Source organism: Pristiophorus japonicus, chromosome 1 (genome assembly GCF_044704955.1).
Source record: "Pristiophorus japonicus isolate sPriJap1 chromosome 1, sPriJap1.hap1, whole genome shotgun sequence".
In the NCBI taxonomy this organism is placed as follows: Eukaryota; Metazoa; Chordata; class Chondrichthyes; family Pristiophoridae; genus Pristiophorus; species Pristiophorus japonicus.
Window position 1 is genome coordinate 203,337,590 of NC_091977.1, and position 21,259 is coordinate 203,358,848.

At 47.3% G+C, this 21,259-nt stretch overlaps 1 protein-coding gene across 1 annotated transcript in view; it reads left to right on the forward strand.

Moving 5' to 3' along the window:
* Positions 1 to 20,312, forward strand: part of LOC139268149 (transmembrane protease serine 11C-like) — a 47,085-nt gene extending 26,773 nt beyond the window's left edge. Inside the window, exons 5-6 of the mRNA XM_070886190.1 lie at positions 79 to 215; positions 19,501 to 20,312. Of these exons, the coding sequence (XP_070742291.1) occupies positions 79 to 215; positions 19,501 to 19,662 (299 nt within the window). The 3' untranslated portion in view covers positions 19,663 to 20,312. The remainder of the gene's footprint in view (positions 1 to 78; positions 216 to 19,500) is intronic.
* Positions 20,313 to 21,259: the final 947 nt, after the last annotated feature.

The window sequence follows — 21,259 nt, forward strand, 5'->3', positions numbered from 1 at the left end:
TGTGAGTCTAGCCTGCTTCCTCGTTAAAATGCTTTTTAAGGAGAAGATGATTACAATGCTTTTATTTCACTTTTCCAGGTTCACTGTCAATTATCCTTCAAAAAGCAGACGTGAACCTCATTGATGACAACACATGCAAGATGATCTATCGTAACACGATCACCAATAGGATGCTGTGTGCTGGCATCTTAGCAGGGGGAGTTGATTCCTGTCAGGTTGCTTTTAACCCAATATCTTAACATTTATTGAGCAAATTGTTGTTAAAAAATGATGCAGGATCCATGGATTTATAAATGGTGGCATAGAGTACAAATGCAAGGAAGTTATGCTAAACCTTTATAAGTCACTGGTTATAACTCAGTTGGAGTATTGTGTCTAATTCTAGGCATCACATATTAGGAAGAATGTTAAGACTTTGGAAAGTGTGCAGAGCAGATTTACTAGAATGAAATCAGGGATTAGAGACATCAATTATGTGGAGAGACTGGAGAAGCTGGGATTGTTCTCCTTGGAGCAATGAAGGTTAAGGGGATGTTTAATAGAGCTGTTTAAAATTATGTGGGAATTTGCCAGAGTAAGTAGGGAGAAACTATTTCCTCTGCCAAGTGGGTTGATAACGAGAAGACACAGATTGAAGGTAATTGGCAAACAAACCAGATGGATGTTGAGAATTTATTTTATGCAGTGAGTTGTTATGATCGGGAATGCATTGCCTGAAAGGGTAGTGGGAGCAGGTTCAATAGCACCTCAAAGGTAAATTGGATATATACATAAAAGGAAAATGTTGCAGGGGTATGGGGATATAGCAGGGGAGTGGGACAAATTGGACAGCTCTTTCAAAGAGCCAGTGCAGTCATGATGGGCAGGACTGCCTTCCTCTGTGCTATAAGATTCTACGATTCTAATTTCACCTCCATTATGTTGCATATATTTCACTATAATCTTTTCTTTACATAGAGAACGGTGCGAATGTGGAACTTGCTGCCACATAGAATGTTGAAGCAGATAACAATGATGCATTTAAGGAGAGCCTTGATGCACACATGAGGGAGAAGGGAATAGAGAAATATATGGGCAGGATAGGAACAGGTAATTAGACTGGAAAGAGGCTCATGTGCAGGATAAACACCAACATAGACCAGTTGGGTCAGTTGGTTTCTGTGCTGTAGAATCTATATAATTCTATGTTATGGGTATTAAATACTTCTATAAATTGTTACATCCATTTATTAATGCAAGGGTAAGTCTCAAAAAGCAATGAACTGTATTCAAATGTATGGTCACTGCATTGTGCATTTTCTCATAGCTTGGCTTGCAGATTCTTTGGGGTCAAGTTTCAGCTGCCCGCTAGAACGGCGCACATCGGAGAGGCCCACCTAATTTATAGAACAAAAATTGCGCCGAATACTTACCTGGCGATTCTCAGATAGCTGTAGGCCCAATTCCACCTCGGCGCTGCGCAGGGACGTCGCCCCTATCCCCGGCCGAGTGGCCTGCGCATCTTACCTCAGTGGCGGGCCCCACCCGAAGAACATATGGCAGCCAACGTCGTCGTTGTCGTCAGCGGGGCCCGCCCACCCGCATCTCACTGGGGCGGCAGCAGCCCGTCATCGGCTGCGTACAGGGCTTCTTCTTCGTCATCTTCTCTCTTCCCCCCCCCCATCTTCTTCTCTTCTCCCTCCCCCCATCTTCCTCTCTCTCTCCCCCACCCATCTTCTTCTCTACCCCCCATCTTCTTCTCTTCTCCCCCCCATCTTCCTCTCTTTCTCCCCCCACACCCCCATCTCCTTCTCTTCTCACCCCCCCTTCTCCCTGTAGTAGGTGAGTAGAAATATTTATTTATTTATTGAGTGATTTTTAATTTTCTTTTAATTTTTAATTTTTTAATTTATTTGGATTGATTTATTGGTTTATTTATTGATTTATTTATCATTTATCATCTGTTCTAAAATGAAACTGTTCTAACTCACTAGAACTGGAGCAAACTAAAGGCCGAGAATTGCAATTTCTAAGATACTCCATTCTAAACTAGTTGCTCCAAAAAAAATAGGAGCAATTCGGGCCGAAACTTGACCCCTTTGAATGGTGGGCGCATGATTCTCTTCTATGTATAGATTCCCTTACATGTCAAACACCAGGTTGATCAAAATAACAGTTCCATGATCTCTTATGAACTTACTGTTCCAAATTAAGTGGCAGCATAATTACTTATTTTTTTCTCCAAGGCTAGATTTAAGGTTAGGAGAATAACATAAGAACATAAGAAATAGGAGCAAGAGTCAGCCATTTGGCTCCTCGATCCTGCTCCACCATTCAATAAGATCATGGGATCATGGCTGATCTGGTCTTGGCCTCAACTCCACTTCCCTACTCGTTCCCCATAATCCTTGACTCCCTTATCACTCAAAAATCTGTCTATCTCCACCTTAAATACATTCAATAACCCAGCCTCACAGTTCTCTGAGGTAGAGAATTCCAAAGATTCACAACCCTCTGAGAGAAGAAATTCCTCCTCATTTCCGTTTTTAATGCGCGACTCCCCTAGTTCTAGACCCTCCCACGAGGGGAAACATCCTCTCTGCAGCTACCCTGTCAAGCCCCCTCACAATCTTATACATTTCAATAAGATCACCTCTCATTCTTCTAAACTCCAATGAGTATAGACCCAACCTGCTCAACCTTTCTTCATAAGACAACCCTTTTATCTTGGGAATTAACCTAGTGAACCTTGTCCTGGAGGGTATCAAGCTTCTTGAGTGTTGCTGGAGCTACACTCATCCAGACAAGTGGAGAGTATTCCATCACACTTCAGACTTGTGCCTTGTAGATGGTGGAAAGGCTTTGGGGAGTCAGGAGGAGAGTCAGAGTACCCAGTCTCTGAGCTACTCTTGTTGCCACGGTATTTATGTGGCTGGTCCAGTACATTTTCATGTCAATGGTGACCCCCTGGATGTTGATGTAGGGGGATTTGGCGATGGTAATGCAGTTGAATGTCAAGGGATGGTGGCTAGACTCTCTTGTTGGAATGGTCATTGCTTGGCATTTGTGTGGCGCGGATGATACTTGCCACTTATCAGCCCAAGCCTGAAAGTTGTCCAGGTCTTGTTGTATGCGGGCATGGAATGCTCCATTATCTGAGGAGTTGCAAATGGAACTAAACACTGTGCAATCATCAGTGAACATCACCACTTCTGACCTTCTGATGGAGGGAAGGTCATTGATGAAGCAGCTGAAGGTGGTTGAGCCCAAGACACTGCCCTGAAGAACTCCTGTAGCGATGTGCTGGGGATGAGATTATTGGCCTCCAACAACCATAACCATCTTTCTTTGTTTGAGGTATGACTCCAGCCAGTGGAGAGTTTTCCCCCTGATTCCCATTGACTTCAATTTTACTAGGGTTCCTTGATGCCACACTCAGTCAAATACTGTCAAGGGCAGTCACTCTCACCTCACTTCTAGAATTCAGCTCTTTTGTCCATGTTTGAACCATGGCTGTAATGACATCTGGAGCTGAGTGGTCTTGGTGAAAATCAAACTGGGCATTGGTGAATAGATTATTGGTGGGTACGTGTTGCCTGATAGCACTGTCATCACTTTGCTGTTGATTGAGAGTAGTCTGATGGGGCAGTAATTGGTTTTGTTGGATTTGACCTGCTTTTTGTGAACAGGACATACCTGGGCAATTTGCCGGGTAGATACAAGTGTTAATGGCGAGAGATGCAGTTAGTTCTGGAGCACAAGTCTTCAGCACTACAGCCGGGATGTTGTCGGGGCCGATAGGCTTTGCTGTATCCAGTGCGCTCAGCAGTTTCTTGATAGCACATGGAGTGAATCAAATTAGCTTAAGATTGGCTTTAGTGATGGCGGGGACCTCAGGAGGCGGTCGAGTTAGATCATCCACTCGGCACTTCTGGCTGGAGGTGGTTGCAAATGTTTCAGCCTTGTCTTTTGCACTCCCGTGCTGGGCTCTGCCCTCATTGCAGATGGGGATATTCATGGAGCCTCCTCCTTGCGTTAGTTATTTAATTGTCCACCACCATTCACAACTGGATGTGGCAGGACTGCAGAGCTTTGATGTGATCCGTTGGTTCTGAGATTGCTTAGCTCTATCTACAGCATGCTGCTTCCGCTGTTTAGCATGCATGCAGTCCTGTGTTGTAACTTCATGGCAGGGGGATGGGAGCCTATGCAGCAAGACAGGGCGAAGTAATATGGAGTCAGAAACATATGGTAGAAAGGTAAAAAGCAATAATAGAAGGCCGAGTAAACAAAGGCAAGAAACAAAAAGGGCCACACTACATCATAATTCTAAAAGGACAAAGGGTGTTAAAAAAACAAGCCTGAAGGCTTTGTGTCTTAATGCAAGGAGTATCCGTAATAAAGTGGATGAATTAACTGTGCAAATAGATGTTAACAGATATGATATGATTGGGATTACAGAGACGTGGCTCCAGGATGATCAGGGCTGGGAACTCAACATCCAAGGGTATTCAACATTCAGGAAGGATAGAATAAAAGGAAAAGGAGATTGTGTAGCATTGCTGGTTAAAGAGGAGATTAAGGCAATAGTTAGGAAGGACATTAGCTTGGATGATGTGGAATCTATATGGGTAGAGCTGCAGAACACCAAAGGGCAAAAAACGTTAGTGGGAGTTGTGTACAGACCTCCAAACAGTAGTGATGTTGGGGAGGGCATCAAACAGGAAATTAGGGGTGCATGCAATAAAGGTGCAGCAGTTATCATGGGTGACTTTAATATGCACATAGATTGGGTTAACCAAACTGGAAGCAATACGGTGGAGGAGGATTTCCTGGCATGCATAAGGGATGGTTTTCTAGACCAATATGTCGAGGAACCAACTAGGGGGGAGGCCATCTTAGATTGGGTAATGAGAGAGGATTAATTAGCAATCTCGTTGTGAGAGGCCCCTTGGGGAAGAGTGACCATAATATGGTGGAATTCTATATTAGGATGGAGAATGAAACAGTTAATTCAGAGACCATGGTCCAGAACTTAAAGAAGGGTAACTTTGAAGGTATGAGGCGTGAATTGGCTAGGATAGATTGCCGAATGATACTTAAGAGGTTGACATTAGATGGGCAATGGCAGACAGTTAGAGACCGCATGGATGAACTACAACAATTGTACATCCCTGTCTGGCATAAAAATAAAAAAGGGAAGGTGACTCAACCGTGGCTATCAAGGGAAATCAGGGATAGTATTAAAGCCAAGGAAATGGCATACAAATTGGCCAGAAATAGCAACAAACCCGGGGACTGGGAGAAATTTAGAACTCAGCAGAGGAGGACAAAGGGTTTGATTAGGGCAGGGAAAATAGAATACGAAGGAAAGCTTGCAGGGAACATTAAAACGGACTGCAAAAGCTTCTATAGATATGTAAAGAGAAAAAGGTTAGTAAAGACAAATGTAGGTCCCCTGCAGTCAGAATCAGGGGAAGTCATAATGGGGAACAAAGAAATGGCAGACCAATTGAACAAGTACTTTGGTTCAGTATTCACTAAGGAGCACACACACAACCTTCTGGATATAAAAGGGGTCAGAGGATCTAGTAAGAAGGAGGAACTGAGGGAAATCCTTATTAGTCGGGAAATTGTGTTGGGGAAATTGATGGGATTGAAGGCAGATAAATCCCCAGGGTCTGATGGTCTGCATCCCAGAGTACTTAAGGAGGTGGCCTTGGAAATAGCGAATGCATTGACAGTCATTTTCCAACATTCCATAGACTCTGGATCAGTTTCTATGGAGTGGAGGGTAGCCAATGTAACCCCATTTTTTAAAAAAGGAGGGAGAGAGAAAACAAGCAATTATAGACCAGTCAGCCTGACATCGGTAGTGGGTAAAATGATGGAATCAATTATTAAGGATGTCATAGCAGCGCATTTGGAAAGAGGTGACATGATAGGTCCAAGTCAGCATGGATTTGTGAAAGGGAAATCATGCTTGACAAATCTTCTGGAATTTTTTGAGGATGTTTCCAGTAGAGTGGACAGGGGAGAACCAGTTGATGTGGTGTATTTGGACTTTCAGAAGGCTTTCGACAAAGTCCCACACAAGAGATTGATGTGCAAAGTTAAAGCACATGGGATTGGGGGTAGTGTGCTGACGTGGATTGAGAACTGGTTGTCAGACAGGAAGCAAAGAGTAGGAGTAAATGGGTACTTTTCAGAATGGCAGGCAGTGACTAGTGGGGTACCGCAAGGTTCTGTGCTGGGGCCCCAGCTGTTTACATTGTACATTAATGATTTAGACGAGGGGATTAAATGTAGTATCTCCAAATTTGCGGATGACACTAAGTTGGGTGGCAATGTGAGCTGTGAGGAGGATGCTGTGAGGCTGCAGAGTGACTTGGATAGGTTAGGTGAGTAGGTAAATGCATGGCAGATGAAGTATAAGGTGGATAAATGTGAGGTTATCCACTTTGGTTGTAAAAACAGAGAGACAGACTATTATCTGAATGGTGACAGATTAAGAAAAGGGGAGGTACAACGAGACCTGGGTGTCATGGTACATCAGTCATTGAAGGTTGGCATGCAGGTACAGCAGGCGGTTAAGAAAGCAAATGGCATGTTGGCCTTCATAGCGAGGGGATTTGAGTACAGGGGGAGGGAGGTGTTACTACAGTTGTACAGGGCCTTGGTGAGGCCACACCTGGAGTATTGTGTGCAGTTTTGGTGTCCTAATCTGAGGAAGGACATTCTTGCTATTGAGGGAGTGCAGCGAAGGTTCACCAGACTGATTCCCGGGATGGCGGGACTGACATATCAAGAAAGACTGGATCAACTGGGCTTGTATTCACTGGAGTTCAGAAGAATGAGAGGGGATCTCATAGAAACGTTTACAATTCTGACGGGTTTAGACAGGTTAGATGCAGGAAGAATGTTTCCAATGTTGGGGAAGTCCAGAACCAGGGGTCACAGTCTAAGGATAAGGGGTAAGCCATTTAGGACCGAGATGAGGAGAAACTTCTTCACCCAGAGAGTGGTGAACCTGTGGAATTCTCTACCACAGAAAGTTGTTGAGGCCAATTCACTAAATATATTCAAAAAGGAGTTAGATGAAGTCCTTACTACTAGGGGGATCAAGGGGTATGGTGAGAAAGCAGGAATGGGGTACTGAAGTTGCATGTTCAGCCATGAACTCATTGAATGGCGATGCAGGCTCGAAGGGCTGAATGGCCTGCTCCTGCACCTATTTTCTATGTTTCTATATTTCACCAAGTTGATATCTCATTTTTAGGTATGCCTGGTGCTGCTCCTGGCATGCTCGTCTGCACTCCTTATTGAACCAGAGTTGGTCCCCTGGCTGATGGCAATGATAGTATGAGGGATATGCCGGGCCATGCGGTTGCAGGTTGTGGTGGAATAAAATTCTTCTGCTGCTGATGGTTTACAGTACCTCATGGATGCCCAGTTTTGAGCTCCAGCTCTGTTCTGAATCTATCCCATTTAGCATGGTGGTACTGCCACACAACATGATGGAGGGTGTCCTCAGGGTGAAAATAGAACTTTATCTCCACAACGATTGTGTGGTGATCACTCCTGCCAATACTGTCATGGACAGATGCTTCTGCAACAGGTAGATTGGTGAGCACAAGGTCAAGTATGTTTTTCCCTCGTGTTGGTTCTCTCACCATCTGCCGCAAGCCCAGTCTGGCAGCTATATCCTTCAAGACTCACCCATCCAGTCAGTAGTAGTGCGACTGAGCCACTCTTGGTGATGAACATTGAAGTCCCCCACCCAGAGTACATTCTGTGCCCTTGCTATCCTCAGTGCTGCTTCCAAATGGTGTTCAACATGGAGGAGTACTGATTCATCAGCTGGGGGAGGGCGGTAGGTGGTAATCAGCATGAGGCGATCTTTCCCATGTTTGACCTGAAGCCATGAGGCTTCATGGAGTCTGGAGTCAATGTTGAGGACTCCAGGGCCATTCCTTTCCAACTGTATACCACTGTGCTGTAAATCTCTGGTGGGTCTTTCCTGCCGGTGGGACAGGTCAAACCCAGGGGTGGAGATGGAAGAGTCTGGGACATTGGCTGAAAGATATGATTCTATGGGGGAGAAATTGGGGTCGTTTGCGCCTCCCATTAGCACCTCCAGACTTTTTGCCCGGGCGCATGCCGCTAACGACTCCCGCTAAATTCCACGGGAGTTTAGCGGTAGCGGTAACCGGTAGTGCCTGCTCCGCCAGTGATGACAGCGTCATCACCATGGGCAGTGCCCCTTTTTCGCCTTGGAACAAAAATTGTCCCGTGCCCCCTTAAGCTCCACCGGGCCTTGACGGCTTCAAGGGATGTGAATGGGGCGGCAGGAAGCTCAGGTAGCAAGTTAAATGGAAGGTGGTGGGCAAGTCAATAAAAAATGTGACGACATACTTGTCACGGTCCATTTCCACTTTGAACGCGGGTTCCGTGCCGCGGTCTGGCAGCCTGGTGCACCGCTCGAGTGCTGGGCTGGTGGTACAGCATCCCGCTCCCCGATAGTGCAGGTGGGGCCCTGCGGAGTTGGCAGCTTGGGCCCTCCCCTTTAAAGAAGGGGAGAGCCCCAACTACATGGCAGCGCCAGGTGTGCGGATGTTACCGCCCCCAAATGGGGTGCAATGGAATTTCTTGGCCTATAAGTATGACTATGTCAGGTTGTTGCTTGACTAGTCTGTGGGACAGCTCTCCCAATTTTATCTCCAATCCCCAGATGCTAATGAGAAGGACTTTGCAGGGTTGACTGTGCTGGGTGTGCCTTTGCCGCGTCCAAATCTGGTGCCTCGGTCAATGCTGGCTGGTCCATTTGGTTTTATTCTTATTGCTTTTCATGGCGATTTGATACAACTGAGTGCCTTACTGGGCCAAAATTAGAATAGGTAATTATGAGACTGCACAGAGGGAGGTTAAAGTAACAGTGACCTCAGTCTTTAATAAGACACTCCAGAGTGAGGAACAGGCCTTAGGGGCCGGCTTATATACAGTACTCCCAAGGGATGCTGGGATCCCTTGGGACTTCAGGGGATGAGCTCCCTGGTGGTGGAACATGGGAGTGCATGCTTTACAGATACACAACATCACTCCCCGCCAAAGTAAAAGTGAAAACTATTTACAAGGTGAGGCGTCGGGAGCCTTTCTTTCCCTGGTGGACCGCCTCGGTACAAATGTCTGTTCTGGTGTGTTGGCTGTGCACTCACTGGGCTGGCATGTTGTTGGCCCTGCAGGACTGCTGAGTGAGCCTGGCCTTGTTGGGCATGATGGGTTCCATTTCCTGGTCCGGCGTGGTGTCGTTGATCCTTTGGGTATGTGTTGTGGGCTCGAAAAAGGTGGTGTCTGCTGTGGGTTGTTCCGCAGACTGTTCCGCAGTCTGTGAACCGCAGCCTCGTTTGGTCCAGGTGCTTTCTGCAAATTTGTCCATTGTCTAGTTTGACTGCAAACACCCTACTCCCTTCTTTAGCTATCACCGTGCCCGCGATCCACTTGGGACCATGTCCATAGTTTAGCACATACACAGGGTCATTCAGATCAATTTCCCGTGACACAGTGGCACGACCATCGTTTACATTTTGTTGCTGCCGCCTGCTCTCTACCTGATCACGCAGGTTGGGTGAACCAGCGAGAGTCTGGTTTTAAGTGTCCTTTTCATGAGTAGCTCAGCTGGGGGCACCCCTGTGAGCGAGTGGGGTCTCGTGCGGTAGCTGAGCAGTACTCAGGACAGGCGGGTTTAGAGTGAGCCTTCTGTGACTCGTTTAAGGCTCTGTTTGATTGTTTGTACTGCCCGCTCTGCCTGCCCATTGGAGGCTGGTTTAAACGGGGCCGAGGTGACATGTTTGATCATATTGCGGGTCATGAATTCTTTAAATTCGGCACTGGTGAAACATGGCCCGTTGTCACTGACCAGTATGTCAGGCAGGCCGTGGGTGGCAAACATGGCCCTCAGGCTTTCAATGCTGGTGGTGGCGGTGCTTCCCGACATTATTTCACATTCAATCCATTTTGAAAAAGCATCCACCACCACCAGGAACATTTTACCGAGAAACGGGCCTGCATAGTCGACATGGATCCTCGACCATGGTCTGGAGGGCCAGGACCACAAACTTAATGGTGCCTCTCTGGGTGCATTGCTCAACTGAGCCCATACGCTGCATTGCCGTACACATGACTGTAAGTCAGAATCGATACCGGGCCACCACACGTGGGATCTGGCTATCGTTTTCATCATTACTATACTCGTATGTGTGCTGTGGAGATTCGAGATGAACGTCTCCCTGCCCTTTTTGAGAAGCGCTACACTGTTACCCCACAACAGTCAGTCTGCCTGAATGGACAGCTCTTCCTTTCGCCGCTGGAACGGCTTGATTAGCTCTTGCATTTCAACGGGGATGCTGGCCCAGCTCCCATGCAGTACACAGTTTTTTACTAGGGACAGCAGAGGATCTTGGCTGGTCCAAGTCCTAATCTGGCGGGCCGTGACAGGTGATTTATCATTTTCAAACGCTTCCATGACCATCAACAAGTCTGAAGGCCGGGCCACCATCAACAAGTTTGCAGGCTGCGCCATTTCCACCCCTGTGGTGGGCAATGGTAGCCGACTGAGAGCATCCGCACAGTTCTCGGTGCCTGGCCTATGGCGGATGGTATAGTTATACGCTGATCGCGCGAGTGCCCATCTTTGTAAGGCATTAGTATTTATCCCCTTGTTTTCAGCGAACAGGGATATGAGGGGCTTGTGATCGGTTTCCAGCTCAAAGTTGAGGCCAAACAGGTACTGATGCATTTTCTTTACCCCAAACACACATGCTAATGCCTCTTTCTCAATCATGCTGTAGGCCCTCTCGGCCTTAGACAAGCTCCTGGAGGCATAGGCGACAGGTTTCAACTTCACCGCAATGTTAGCTTCTTGTAATACACACCCGACTCCGTACGACGATGCATCACATGCTAACACGTCTTTTACACGGGTTATACAATACAAGCAGCTTGTTGGAGCATAAAATGTTTCTGGCTTTCTCAAAAGCAATTACTTGGCTTTATTCCCCATACCCAGTTCTCACCTTTACGCAATAACACATGTAGGGGCTCTAAGAGGGTGCTTAACCCCAGTAGGAAGTTACCAAAATAGTGGAGGAGCCCCAGGAACAACGCAGCTCCACGACATTCTATGGCCTGGGCATGTTCCTGATAGCCTCTGTCTTGACGTCTGTGGACCGAATGCCATCCGCCGCGATCTTTCTCTCCAAAAACTACACTCTGTTGCCATGAAGATGCATTTCGACCTCTTCAGCCGCAGCCCAACGCGATCCAGTGGCTGGAGGACCTCCTCCAGGTTTTGTAGGTGCTCGACGGTGTCCCGACCCGTGACCAATATGTCGTCCTGAAAAACCACTGTGTGTGGTACCGACTTGAGTAGGCTCTGCATGTTTCTCTGGAAGATCGCTGCAGCCGACCGAATTCCAAACGGGCATCTGTTGTAGATGAACAGTCCCTTGTGCGTGTTGATGCAGGTGAGGCCCTTCAAAGACTCGTCCAGCTCCTGCGTCATGTAGGCCGAAGTCAGGTCGAGCTTGTTGAACGTCTTGCCTTCTGCCAGTGTTGCAAATAGGTCGTCTGCCTTAGGTGGCGGGTATTGGTCCTATAGCGAGAAACGATTAATAGTTACTTTATAATCGCCGCAAATTCTGACCGTGCCATCACTTTTGAGTACTGGAACAATCAGGCTGGCCCACTCGCTGAATTCCACTGGGGAGATGATGGCCTCGCGTTGCAGCCTGTCCAGCTCGATTTCCACTCTCTCCCTCATCATGTGAGGTACCGCTCGCGCCTTGTGGTGAATGGGTCGTGCCTCTGGGACCAAGTGGATCCGCACCTTCGCCCCGGAAAAGTTTCCAATACCTGGCTCAAAAAGGGAAGGAAATTTGTTAAGAACCTGGGTACATGAAGCCTCATCGACATATGATAGCGCTCGGATGTCATCCCAGTTCCAGCAGATTTTGCCCAGCCAGCTCCTTCCAAGCAGTATGGGGCCATCGCCCGGGACAATCCAGAGTGGCAGTTCATGCACCGTGACCTCGTAGGTGACCTTGACCATGGCGCTGCCCAGGACAGTGATGAGCTCTTTGGTGTACGTTCTCAGTTTCATGTGGATGGGGCTCAGGGCTGGTCTGAATGCCTTGTTGCACCACAGTCTCTCGAACATCTTTTTACTCATGATGGATTGGCTAGCGCCAGTGTCCAGTTCCATGGCTACAGGTAAGCCATTCAATTTTACATTTAGCATTATAGGTGGACATTTTGTCTCAAATGTGTGCACCCCGTGTACTTCAGCATCTGCCTCCTCTTGCTGAGGCTCCAAATTGCTTTGATCCACCATGGACTGATCTTCTTCTGCTACGTGGTGGTTAGCAGGTTTTGCAGAGCTTGCAGCTTGTCTGCAAGCTCGTCGGGGGTGCCCCATTGTTCCACAGCTCTTGCAAACATACCCTTTGAAGTGGCATGAATAGGCTGAATGGAAGCCTCCACAACGCCAACAAGGTGTGAATTGCCTTGCATTCATCCTTTGTTGCGGACTCTGAGTCATCTGGGTCACCTGAGGCCTGCTGGCAGTTGCAGACTCGTGGTTTCTGCCCTGTACATTTCTGCTCGCAAACACAGTTTCTGTTAATTTATGAACATTGCTAGCACTTGTGTGCTGAGAGATTTGTTTGGTGTTATCACTGGTGGACATAAACACCTGTGCTATCGCAATGGCCTTACTGAGGGTCGGTGTCTCTACAGTCAAAAGTTTTCGTGGGATGGTCTCGTGGCCAATGCCCAGTACAAAACAGTCTCTGAGCATTTGCTCCAAGTAGCCATCAAACTCACATTCTCCTGCAAGTTGCCTTAGCTCGGCGACATAGCTCGCCACTTCCTGACCTTCAGATCGCTGGAACGTGTAGAACCGATACCTCGCCATCAGCACGCTCTCCCTTGGGTTAAGATGCTCCCGAACCAGCGTACGCAGCTCCTCATACGACTTATCTGTGGGTTTCACCGGATCCAGAAGATTCTTCATGAGGCTGTCGGTTGGTGCCCCGCAGACTGTGAGGAGGACCACTCTCCTTTTTGCAGCGCCTCGTTCTCTGTCCAGCTCGTTGACTACAAAGTACTGGTCTAGCCATTTGACATAGGCTTCCCAGTCCTCACCCTCCGAGAACTTCTCCAGGATGCCCACAGTTTGCTGCATCTTTGTGTTGGATTCATATACTCGTCGCCAGTTATTGTGTTCCTAACACAGATGAGACTGCACACAGGGAGGTTAAAGTAACAGTGACCTCAGTCTTTATTAAGACACTCCAGAGTGAGGAACAGGCCTTAGTGGCCGGCTTATGTACAGTGCTCCCAAGGGATGCTGGGATCCCTTGGGACTTCAGGGGATGCACTCCCTGGTGGCGGAACATGGGAGTGCATGCTTTGCAGATACACAACAATACTGACCCATTAAATCTTTTGGAGACACGAGTCGCCCTGTCACTCTAGACAGTCAAAGTCCATGCAGTCTCGAAACATCACTTTCCATCATCTCTAGATTCAATGCCACGACCTGTTTTCTGGATTTGGTAGGAACATTGGGGAGAGTTTACAGCAAAACAACGTATTTTTTATGACTAAAATGTAAGTTTATTGATTATATATTAATGTGGCAGTAAAACTGTCTGCTGCATTGCTTGGTTCACAGCTCTGCTGAGAGAATTCATGGATACTGGTAATAGTTTTCAAGGAGTGACTTCCCCAAGGTGATGTGGAGGACAGTTCCAGGCCAAAGTTTAAATACCTTCTTTGATCGAAACAAAAACAGGTTGTTGAGGCCACAACAGTGAGGTGAAATTCCTTCTCTTGATAATTTGACTGGAAACGTCAATGTGAGTACAAAGTGAGATTTCCCAATTCGTACTTCTGCCGACTATTTGGATCAATGGAGAAATTTCACACACCATCCCCTCCCGCCCACGAAAGCAAAAAGCTCTGTGCTGCATGCAGCAGCAAACCAGAAATAAAATCAATTAAAATTTCTGCAGCCCAACAGATATTGAAGTTTTCCACATATTATAACATTGTATTACCACAATCAAACTCACAATTCTAAGATAAACCGTGAATGCTTGAAACTTGGAATAAAAACTGAAAAAGTTCAGGTGGGAGTTGTTATGTATGTAAACTTGTATATACCTTGTACAGCCACCTGAGGGCTCATCCTCTAGAGTCCCAAGGGATCCCACAATCCCTTGGGAGCACAGGTAGTTAAGGAGGCCTCACTAGCTGGAGAGGCACTCTGGTGACCTGCAATAAAAGACTAAGGTCAAACTTTACTTTGAGCTCACAGTATCTAATCAGACTCTTTATTCATCAGGAGTATTCAGTCAGAAGTGGCTGATGGTTGGACAGGAAGGGTCCCTTTATAAAACTGCCAGGAACTGGGAGGGAGAACTGTTACACTCATAATAAATGGTCAGACTGAGTATTGTATGTAATCAGCAAGTGTGACCTTAGCTCCTTTATTAAGGTTCCAGAGTGCAGGTACCTCGTGGGTGGCCTGATTATATACTGTGCTCCCAAGGGATGCTGGGATCCCTGGGACTCCAACAGGTAGGCCCGCTGATGGACAGGTGTGATGCAGGTTACAAGGGGTTAAATACATAACATCACTCCCCCGTGAAGTCAACAGTGCACTTATTTACAAGGTGAGACGATCTGGGGCTTTGCGCTCCCTTGTCGATCGTCTCGGTACAAATGCTGGTGTGGGTGGGTTGGTCAGTTCTTCACTGGGCTGTTGGGCAGCCGGACTTGCCGGGCTGCTGGGGATGATGAGTTTGGTTTCGTGGTCAACTATGATGTCGGTTGCCACTTCTGTGTGTATTGGAAGGTCAAAGTTGGTGGTGTCCTCTTCAGGTTGTTCGTAGCTGTTGGTGAACCGCAATTTGATTTGGTCCAAGTGATTTCTGTGCATTTGTCCATTGGTCAGTTTGACCTGAAATACTCTATTCCCCTCTTTGAATGTGACTGTACCAGCGAGCCATTTGGGACCATATCCATAATTGAGCACAAACACAGGATCATTGATCTGAATAGCGCGTGACAAATTTGCGCGGTCATGGTACATACTTTGTTGATGCCGCCTGCCCTCCACGTGATCATGGAGATCAGGGTGGACAAGAGAGAGCCTTGTTTTAAGCCCTTTTCATGAGCAGCTCAGCTGGGGGAATCCTGGTGAGTGAGTGGGGTCTGGTGCGGTAGCTGAGCAATACTCGGGACAACCAGGTCTGCAGGGGGCCTTCCGACATACGTTTCAAGCTTTGCTTGATGGTCTGAACTGCCCGTTCTGTCTGGCCATTGGATGCGGGCTTGAACGGGACAGATGTGACATGTTTGATCCCATTGCGAGTCATGAATTCTTTGAATTCAGCACTGGTGAAGCACGGCCCATTGTCGCTGACTGGGACATCAGGCAAGCCGTGCATGGCAAACATGACTCGTAGGCTTTCAAAGATGGCCGTGGATGTGCTTACAGACATTATTGCACATTCAATCCATTTTGAGTAAGCGTCCACGATAACCAAAAACATTTTGCCTAGAAATGGGCCTGCATCGTCTACATGGATCCTCGACCACAGTTTGGATGGCCATGATCACAAACTTAGCGGTGTCTCTCTGGGTGCATTGCTCAACTGAGAGCAAGTGTTGCACTGGCGCACACATGACTCTAAATCTGAGTCGATGTCAGGCCACCACACATGAGATCTGGCTATGGCTTTCATCATTATGATGCCTGGGTGGGTGTTGTGCAGTTCGCAAATAAATGTGTCTCTGCCTTTCTTGGGCAAGACCACGCAACTGCCCCACAAAAGACAGTCCGCCTGCAGGGACAGCTCATCTTTGCGTCTGTGGAACGGCTTAATCACTTTTGCATCTCCAATGGGACACTGGACCAGCTCCCATGGAGGACAAAGTTTTTTACCAAGGACAGTAAAGGATCCTGGCTGGTCCAGGTCTTGATCTGGCGGGCCGTAATGGGGGATTTCTCATTCTCAAATGCCTCCATGACCATGAGCATGTCCGCTGGCTGTACCATTTCCATCCCGGTGGTGGGCAATGGTAGCCAACTGAGAGCATCTGCGCAGTTCTCTGTTCCCCGTCTGTGGCGGATTACATAGTTGTATGCTGACAGCATGAGCGCCCATCTTTGGATGCGGGCTGAGGCATTGGCATTAATCCCTTTCCTCTCCGAGAATAGCGATATGAGCTGCTTGTGGTCAATTTCAAGCTCGAACTTGAGGCCAAATAAGTACTGGTGCATTTTTTTTACCTCGTAAACGCACGCCAGAGCCTCTTTTTCAACCATGCTGTCGGCCCTTTCGGCCTTGGACAATCTCCTGGATGCATATGCAACTGGGTGCAAAATTCCCAATTCATTAGCCTTTGTAACACACATCCGACCCCGTGTGATGACGCATCGCAAGCTAACACCAATCGTTTACATGGCTTATACAGGACAAGCAGTTTGTTAGAACACAATAAGTTTCTGACTTTCTTAAAGGCAGCCTCTTGTGAATTCCCCCATACCCAGTCGTCTCCCTTGTGCAGTAGAGTGCTAGCAGGGTGCTTAACCCAGGTAGGAAATTACCAAAGTAGTTAAGGAGTCCCCGGAACGACCGCAGCTCCGTCACTTTCTGTGGTCGCAGCTTGTTCTTGATGACCTCCGTCTTGGCATCAGTGGGTCTGTTGCCTTCTGCTGCGATTCTCCTTTCTAAGAATTCAACGTCCTGTGCCAAGAAAACACACCGAGCGTTTCAACCTGAGCCCCACGCAATCCAACCGACTAAGAACCTCCTCCAGATTCTTCAAGTGCTCCATGGTGTCCCGACCTGTAACCAATATGTCGTCCTGGAGGACCACTGTGCAAGGAACCGACTTTAGCGGGCTCTCCATGTTCCGCTGGAAGATCGCTGCAGCCGACCGCTTCCCGAACGGGCACCGGTTGTAGATAAACAGACCTTTGTGCGTGTTGATGCAGATGAGGCCTTTCGAAGACTCCTCCAGCTCCTGCATCATGTAGGCCGAGGTCAGGTCCAGCTTGGTGAACGTCTTCCCTCCAGTCAGGGTCGCAAATAGGTCGTCTGCCTTGGGTAGCGGCTATTGGTCCTGCAGCGAAAATCGGTTAATCATTATTTTATAGTCCCCGCAAATTCTAACCGTACCGTCCTCCTTGAGTACCGGAACAATCGAACTGGCCCAGTCATTGAATTCCACTAGCGCGATGATGCCTTCACATTGCAGCCTGTCCAGCTCAATTTCCACTTTTTCACGCATCATATACGGTACCACCCGAGTCTTGTGGTAGATGGGTCGTGTACCGGGAACCAAATAGATCTGCACCTTCACCCCCGAAAAGCTTCCAATGCCTGTCTCGAACAACGAAGGGAACTTGCTTAGAACCTGTGTACATGCGGTGTCGTTGATGGACAAAAGCGCTCAGATGTCGCCCCGGTTCCAGCGGATTTTCCCCAGCCAGCTCCTGCCAAACAACGTGGGGCCATCCCCTGGCACAATCCACAGCAGGAGTTTGTGTACTGCTCCATCATAGGAGACTTTGACTTCAGCACTGCCAATTGCAGGGATTAGTTCCTTGGTTTAAGTCCTTAGTTTGGTGTGAATGGGGCTGAGTTTGGGCTTGTGTGCCTTCTTCCCCCACAGCCTGTCGAAGGCCATTTTACTCATTATGGACTGACTTGCCCCCATGTCCAGCCCCATAGACATTGGAATACCGTTCAGTTAAACTTTCAACATTATTGGTGGGCATTTCATCGTGAACGTGTGTACCCCGTACACCTCTGCCTCCTTAGTACGAGTTTCCAATTCCGTCTGATCCACTGTGAATCGATCTTCCTCTGCAACGAGGTGGTTTGCAGGGTTTGCAGCTCGCCTGCACATTCGTTGGAGGTATCCCATTGTTCTGCAACCATTGCACACACAGTGCTTAAAGCGGCATTGATGGAGCCGATGATCACCCCCACAATGCCAACAGGTGTTAACTGCCTCGCATAATAACTGATGATGGCAGACTCTGGGTCAATTGAGGTCAGGCCACAGCAGCCAGCGTGTAATTTCTGCCATGTATATTTCTGCTCAAAACTGACGTTACTTTATGCACAGTACTGGCCGAAACTTCTTTGTTCTGCCAAATCTGCTTGGTGTTGTCGCTGGTGGACATAAATACCTGGGCTATCGTTACGGCTGTAGTCAGATTCGGAGTTTCTACAGTCAACAGTTTGCAAAGGATTGTCTCTTGTCTGATGCCCAGTACAAAAAAGTCTCTGAGCGTTTGTTCTAGGAATCCCTCAAACTCACAATGTCCTGCAAGGCGCCTTAGTTCGGCGACGTAGCTCGCCACTTCCTGGCCCTCCGATCGTTGACACGTGTAGAACCGATAGCTCGCCATCAAAATGCTTTCCTTGGGATTTAGGTGCTCCCGGACCAACGTACACAGTTCTTCGTAGGATTTCTCTGTTTGTTTTGCCGGGGCCAGGAGATTCTTCATGAGGCCATAGGTTGTTGCCCCACAGACAGTTAGGAGGATCGCCCTTTGTTTGGTTGCCTTCTCGTCCCCTTCCAGCTCGTTGGCCACGAAGTATTGGTCGAGTCTCTCCACGAAGGCCTCCCAATCGTCCCCTTCTGAGAACTTCTCCAGGATGTCGACTGTTCTTTGCATTTTTGCGCGGTTGTCGTTACCTTGTCAACAATTGTTACACTCATAATAAATGGTCAGACTGAGTACTGTGTATAATGAGCAAGTGTGACCTTAGCTCCTTTAATAAGACTCCAGAGTGCAGGTACCTCATGGGTGGCTTGCTTATATACTGTGCTCCCAAGGGATGCTGGGATCCCTTGGGACTCCAACAGTTAGGCCCTCTGTTGAACAAGTGTGATGCAGGTTACAAGGGGTTAAATACATAACAAGAACAGTAGGTAGCGATCAAGAGAGGTGGGGGTCGGTGGTAGGCGGTTGTAATTGGTCTTCAGCAACAGTGCAAAGCAGACAACAGCGAATTGGCGAAGCCCATTTTACACCATGGCCAACATTCCATTCTATTGAAGTCATTCATTATCACACATTTTGTACTCCTGCTGAAAACCAATTGCACCCCCCAAGACTCCAGATACGTTAACTTCAATGTGATCAATAGCATATAAATAGATTTATAAAAATTGGAAAGCGATGTGAGGGGCTGAATTTTATACAAAGATCAAACATTAGAAGTACAAAGGGCTGAGTCAGATGGCTCCAAATTGTTCAATTAAACATCCAACTAGAGGGCTACAAGATCCAGCCACTGCAAAAGATTAGGGAGATATAATTCATGCAAATGAGATTTCAATAATAAAGGGACATTGATTTGTAAAACAAGAATGCAACCATAAATAAGTTCTTGCTCACATTCTCCACCAATAACCACTGTACTTTTATTTCAGGGTGACTCCGGAGGGCCGTTAGCCTGTGTGGAGTCTGATGGAACCTGGTCTCTTGCTGGAATCGTCAGCTTTGGGATCGAATGCGCCAAACCTAATTTCCCAGGTGTCTATTCTCGTGTTACAGCTCTTAGAGACTGGGTGCAAGAGCAGACTGGAGTATAAATAGCTGTAATAAGTGATGATCTGAGTTGTACTGTTCCGAGACTGATTTTCATTTTCCATTAACAAATTATAACTTCATTCTTATCATGAACTTAATATAATGTATTGAATTCCCTGCTACTACATTTTCAGGAAAAAATGCAACTTCTTTTCTTGAGCCTGTATTTTCTATATAATATTTGGGTGCAAGAGAAGATACAAGTATAACAAGGCGTCTAATCTTTTTCACAAGTAGATACTTTTGCTGCTAACATACAATTCGAAAGTGCAATATTTAGTTTTTTTTGTGGATTTTATTGGGTTCGAGTTTAAAATTACGCGAGGCATTAAAATGTGTTCAAAATCAGTGAGTGATATTTCACAAAATAATAACAACTTGCCTCTCAACCCTCCAGGATCTCCTCGTTCCTTCAACTCTGGCCTGTTGTGCATCCCCCCCTTCCCTCACCCCACCATTGGTGGCCGTGCCTTCAGTCTCTAAGCTCTGGAATTCCCTCCCTAAACTTCTGTACCTCTCCTCCTTTAAGAAGCTCCTTAAAACCTACCTCTTTGACCAAGCTTTTGGTCACCTGTCGTTTTATGTGGTTTGGTGTCACATTTTGTTTCTTAGCGCTCCTGTGAAATATATTAAAGGTACTATATAAATATGAGTTGTTGTTGGATGTCCTTAGTGTTTTTAACTCTACTGACTGAATTAGTGGATGATTCCAATTATCGTCCTTTGAACAAAGACATTCCTTTGAACGTATTATGATATTTTGCTGAGTCTTTTTAATGCACTGGTCAGACAACATTTCAAATACCGCATGCAGTTCTAGTCACCACACTTCAGAAGGGCGTTATAGAAAGTGCAGAGAGGAGCGACAAGGTTGAAACCCATGTATAAAGGTGTTGAACTATGAGGAAAGATTAAAGAAACTTCGGGGGGAATTTTAGCACACAAAAACAGATTGGTTGGGTTCGGGTCAGATTTTAACATTTTAAAGCCTGAACCTCAATCCCCAACCCGCATCCAACCCGCCCACTTCCAAGTTTTACTGAGATGGGACAAGGGGTGGGCAGCCAACCCACTCCCAAGAGGCAGCCTCTGATTTAAACTGCTTTGCAGGTTTTACAATGGGCAGCCGGGTTTCCCAGTCCTCGGGACAGAGTCGGGGAGAAGGTAGGTTCTTTTACACTGGTTGTGGGCCTGGAGGAGCAGGAGTGTTTCCCAACAAGCTTCTCCATCAACCCCCCTGCCCTGCTACAAACATCCCCAGAATCGGGAATCGGAATTCCCCCGGGATTGTATATTTCCCCCAGGGTCGGAGATTGGATCCCCACTGGATCAGACAGCCCACTTTCCAGGATCGTGGATCAGACCTACAAAGTCCTGCGGCCTGCTCCGGAGTGCTCCCTGCCCGACTGGAACGCAAGCCTGTCAATCAGGCTGACCTCCAGGCAGTGAGCCTGTCGGGGTCAAAAGACATGCATTGTGGAGTTAAAACTCCAAAGCATTGCGGATTTCCCAACCGAAACTCTGCCGACATAATCCGCCCTGTTAATATCCAGGCCTTAAGCTCTACAGCCTAGAGAGAAGGTTAAGATACATCTCATC